Below are 2911 nucleotides of genomic sequence, written 5' to 3' on the forward strand. Positions count from 1 at the left end.
CTAAATTTCCATCCAAGTATTTTTAACATTTAAATATGATAATTTCCCTAAGATAATTTGAGTTCCAAAAATTTCTAAATTTCTATCAAAAGATTTTTAACATTTAAATATATTTTTCCGTGAGACAATTTAAGTTTGGGAAATTCCTAAATTTCTATCGAACGATTTAAATATATATTTCCGTAACATAATTAATGTTCGGAAAATGCCTGAATATCTATCGAAAGATTTTTAAACATTTAAACATACTTCGTGCATACGCGCAGTCACCAAGGAAAGCATGGGAATCGAGGAGATCATCGGTGGAATCTGGGCCGCGATATTCCGCAGTAAAGGCTATCGCCAGCAATATCGCTGCCTCGCGTATGCAAATCAAAGGCTTCAGGGGTCCTCAGGAGATCGCGGAAATTTTGGACAGGTGTTTAGAATGGAATTTCGACATATTCAAACTGGAAATTCTGACAGAAAAAAGGTACCATTCACTCAATCGTACAATATTTCTTTTCATATTTATAAATCAATATTAAATATATTTAATTTTTCTACCTCGTGCAGACCATTACTCTTCCTTGGTATGACAGTCATGAACCAGTTCCGCGCTCCAGCCAGGTTGGGTTGCGAAGAAAAAATCGTGCAGAACTGGTTGACCATGATCGAGATGAATTATCAGGCTCAGAATGTTTATCACAATTCAACTCATGCTGCGGACGTGTTACAAGCCACAGCTAGATTCATGCAATCCGAGAGACTGAAGCAAATTCTAGAACCTTTGGATGAAGTAGCCACTCTAATCGCGGCTGCTGCTCATGACGTCGACCATCCAGGTAGATCCAGGTAAATCGAGAAACTTATTCCACCGGTCGATCAATGTTTCAACCGTAACACGGTCCTCGGGTCTTTTTTGACCCGTTTTTATTTTTATTCTTTTTAACAACTTTTGCTGTTACCAAGTTTAGGTTCCCTTAATATTATAGTAAAAGGTTTATTGTCTAGATTCACGTGGCATACCGGTGACCGGGTCCTTTTTGACCCGAAGATCTTAAGTTAAGAGGAAATATTTTAATTCGATCTCTCCGTTCTTTGAATTTCAGCCAATTTCTTTGCAACGCTGACGACAAACTAGCGATCCTCTACAACGATCTATCTGTACTCGAATCACACCATGCAGCGTTAACGTTCAAATTATCCTTATCGAACGACAATGTGAATATATTCAAAGTGAGTTCTAAGGGAAATTTCGATTCTCTAATCCTTTCGCTGCAGCACATTTTAATATACATTCCAATCTATCATATATATATACATATGTACTAAAATTTAATATACCGTTCCAATCGCGGCTGTAGAATCTTTCATTTTGCTCGCATCGTTTTCGAATTTATTTTATTGAATTAAGATGGACGTGCAGAAAGGGCAAAAATTAAGTTTCAAATTAGACTGAAATTCGGCGAAAAGTGAAAAGGCGCGCAACAGATCGTTGCCAAGAAATTTTCAAAGCGTCTATTGGCTCGAACAGCGATGAAAGGGTTAAATTGCACATTTTAATTTGAAAGAAGACGAATAAGAAAGGATTGTACGTTTAATATTCCACAGAATTTGGAAAGGGACACTTATAAACAGCTTCGTCAAACAGTGATAGACATGATCTTGGCCACAGAGATGACAAAACACTTCGAGCATCTAGCGAGGTTCATGAACATTTGCAGTTCAAGAATTGCGGACTATCAACAAGTAGGAGTAAGGACTCTACATATTTTCATTGTTTTCTCTTCTCTGTCGGACGCTATTTTCTCGTTTCCTTCTTCCGTTCGATTGTATATCAACTGTTTTCTCCAGTTGCTCATAAGAATATTACAGAATTACGTTTTTTTCTACTTGACATTAGGTACTGTTTGACGTTCTATTAATCTCCCTAAAATCTGAGTGCAGGCATACTCGGATACCGTGGATATGTCGGTTGTGTTACAGCCAGACAATGTGGTCTTGGTGAAAAGAATGATGATCAAGTGTGCGGACGTGTCGAATCCGACTCGACCGCTCAAGTGCTGCATCGAATGGGCCAGACGAATCACGGAAGAGTATTTCAGCCAGGTACTATAATTCAATTCTTCGTATTTTTTTTCGTGAAAATTCACTTTCTTCAACTCTTTAGCTGTTACTAGATCTTTTCTGGCGAAACGCCGTTCTTCATATTATTAAATTTTCTCCATGGAAATGATTATTTTAGTCAGGTACTACAAATTCAATTCTTCGTATTTTTTCGCGAAAATTCACATTCTTTAACCCCTTAACATATGACTTTTTTCTGACTACGCATGTAAGGATCAGCCAGTTAATATTTCGGTACTATATCAGGTAACAAAAGCTAATCTATTTACAGATTACCAACTAATCAACTCAGTCTTACAAATTAAAACAAAGTCAGGATTAAAATTAACTTTTCTTAGTAAGACAACTATTTTTGTCACATCTTGACCAGAATCTCTGCCACGAGTCTGACACGTTGTCATAAGCTAAGGGGTTAACCATTACTGGATCTTTTTGGACGAAACGCCATTATAGTGGCTCTCTTCTTTATATTATTACATTTTTGACACGGAAATGATTTTAGTCAGGTACTATAATTCAATTTTTCGTATTTTTTCGCGAAAATTCACATTCTTTAATCATTACTGGATCTTTTTGGACGAAACGCCATTACAGTGGCTCTCTCTTCTTTATATTATCAAATTTTTTCCATGGAAATGATTTTAGTCAGGTACTACAGTTCAATTCTTCGTATTTTTTCGTGAAAATTCACTTTCTTCAACCCTTTAGCTGTTACTAGATCTTTTCGTACAGAAAGCCATTATAGTGGCTCTCTCATCAGATCTTTTACACGGAAATATATAAAAATATTTTTAACTTAATC

At 36.4% G+C, this 2911-nt stretch overlaps 1 protein-coding gene across 3 annotated transcripts in view; it reads left to right on the plus strand.

Annotated features, from left to right (window-relative positions):
* The window catches only part of LOC108577330 (high affinity cAMP-specific and IBMX-insensitive 3',5'-cyclic phosphodiesterase 8A-like), a 32496-nt gene that overhangs the window by 8394 nt on the left and 21191 nt on the right, over window positions 1–2911 (plus strand). For 2 of the 3 annotated variants that reach the window (XM_017940472.1, XM_017940473.1), the window contains exons 11-15: window positions 267–472; window positions 556–834; window positions 1092–1218; window positions 1594–1737; window positions 1930–2091. In XM_017940472.1, the coding sequence (XP_017795961.1) occupies window positions 267–472; window positions 556–834; window positions 1092–1218; window positions 1594–1737; window positions 1930–2091 (918 nt within the window). The remainder of the gene's footprint in view (window positions 1–266; window positions 473–555; window positions 835–1091; window positions 1219–1593; window positions 1738–1929; window positions 2092–2911) is intronic. The other variant, XM_017940471.1, reaches the window with a different exon arrangement.

The sequence above is a fragment of the Habropoda laboriosa genome, unplaced genomic scaffold (genome assembly GCF_001263275.1).
Source record: "Habropoda laboriosa isolate 0110345459 unplaced genomic scaffold, ASM126327v1 scaffold697, whole genome shotgun sequence".
Taxonomy (NCBI): Eukaryota; Metazoa; Arthropoda; class Insecta; order Hymenoptera; family Apidae; genus Habropoda; species Habropoda laboriosa.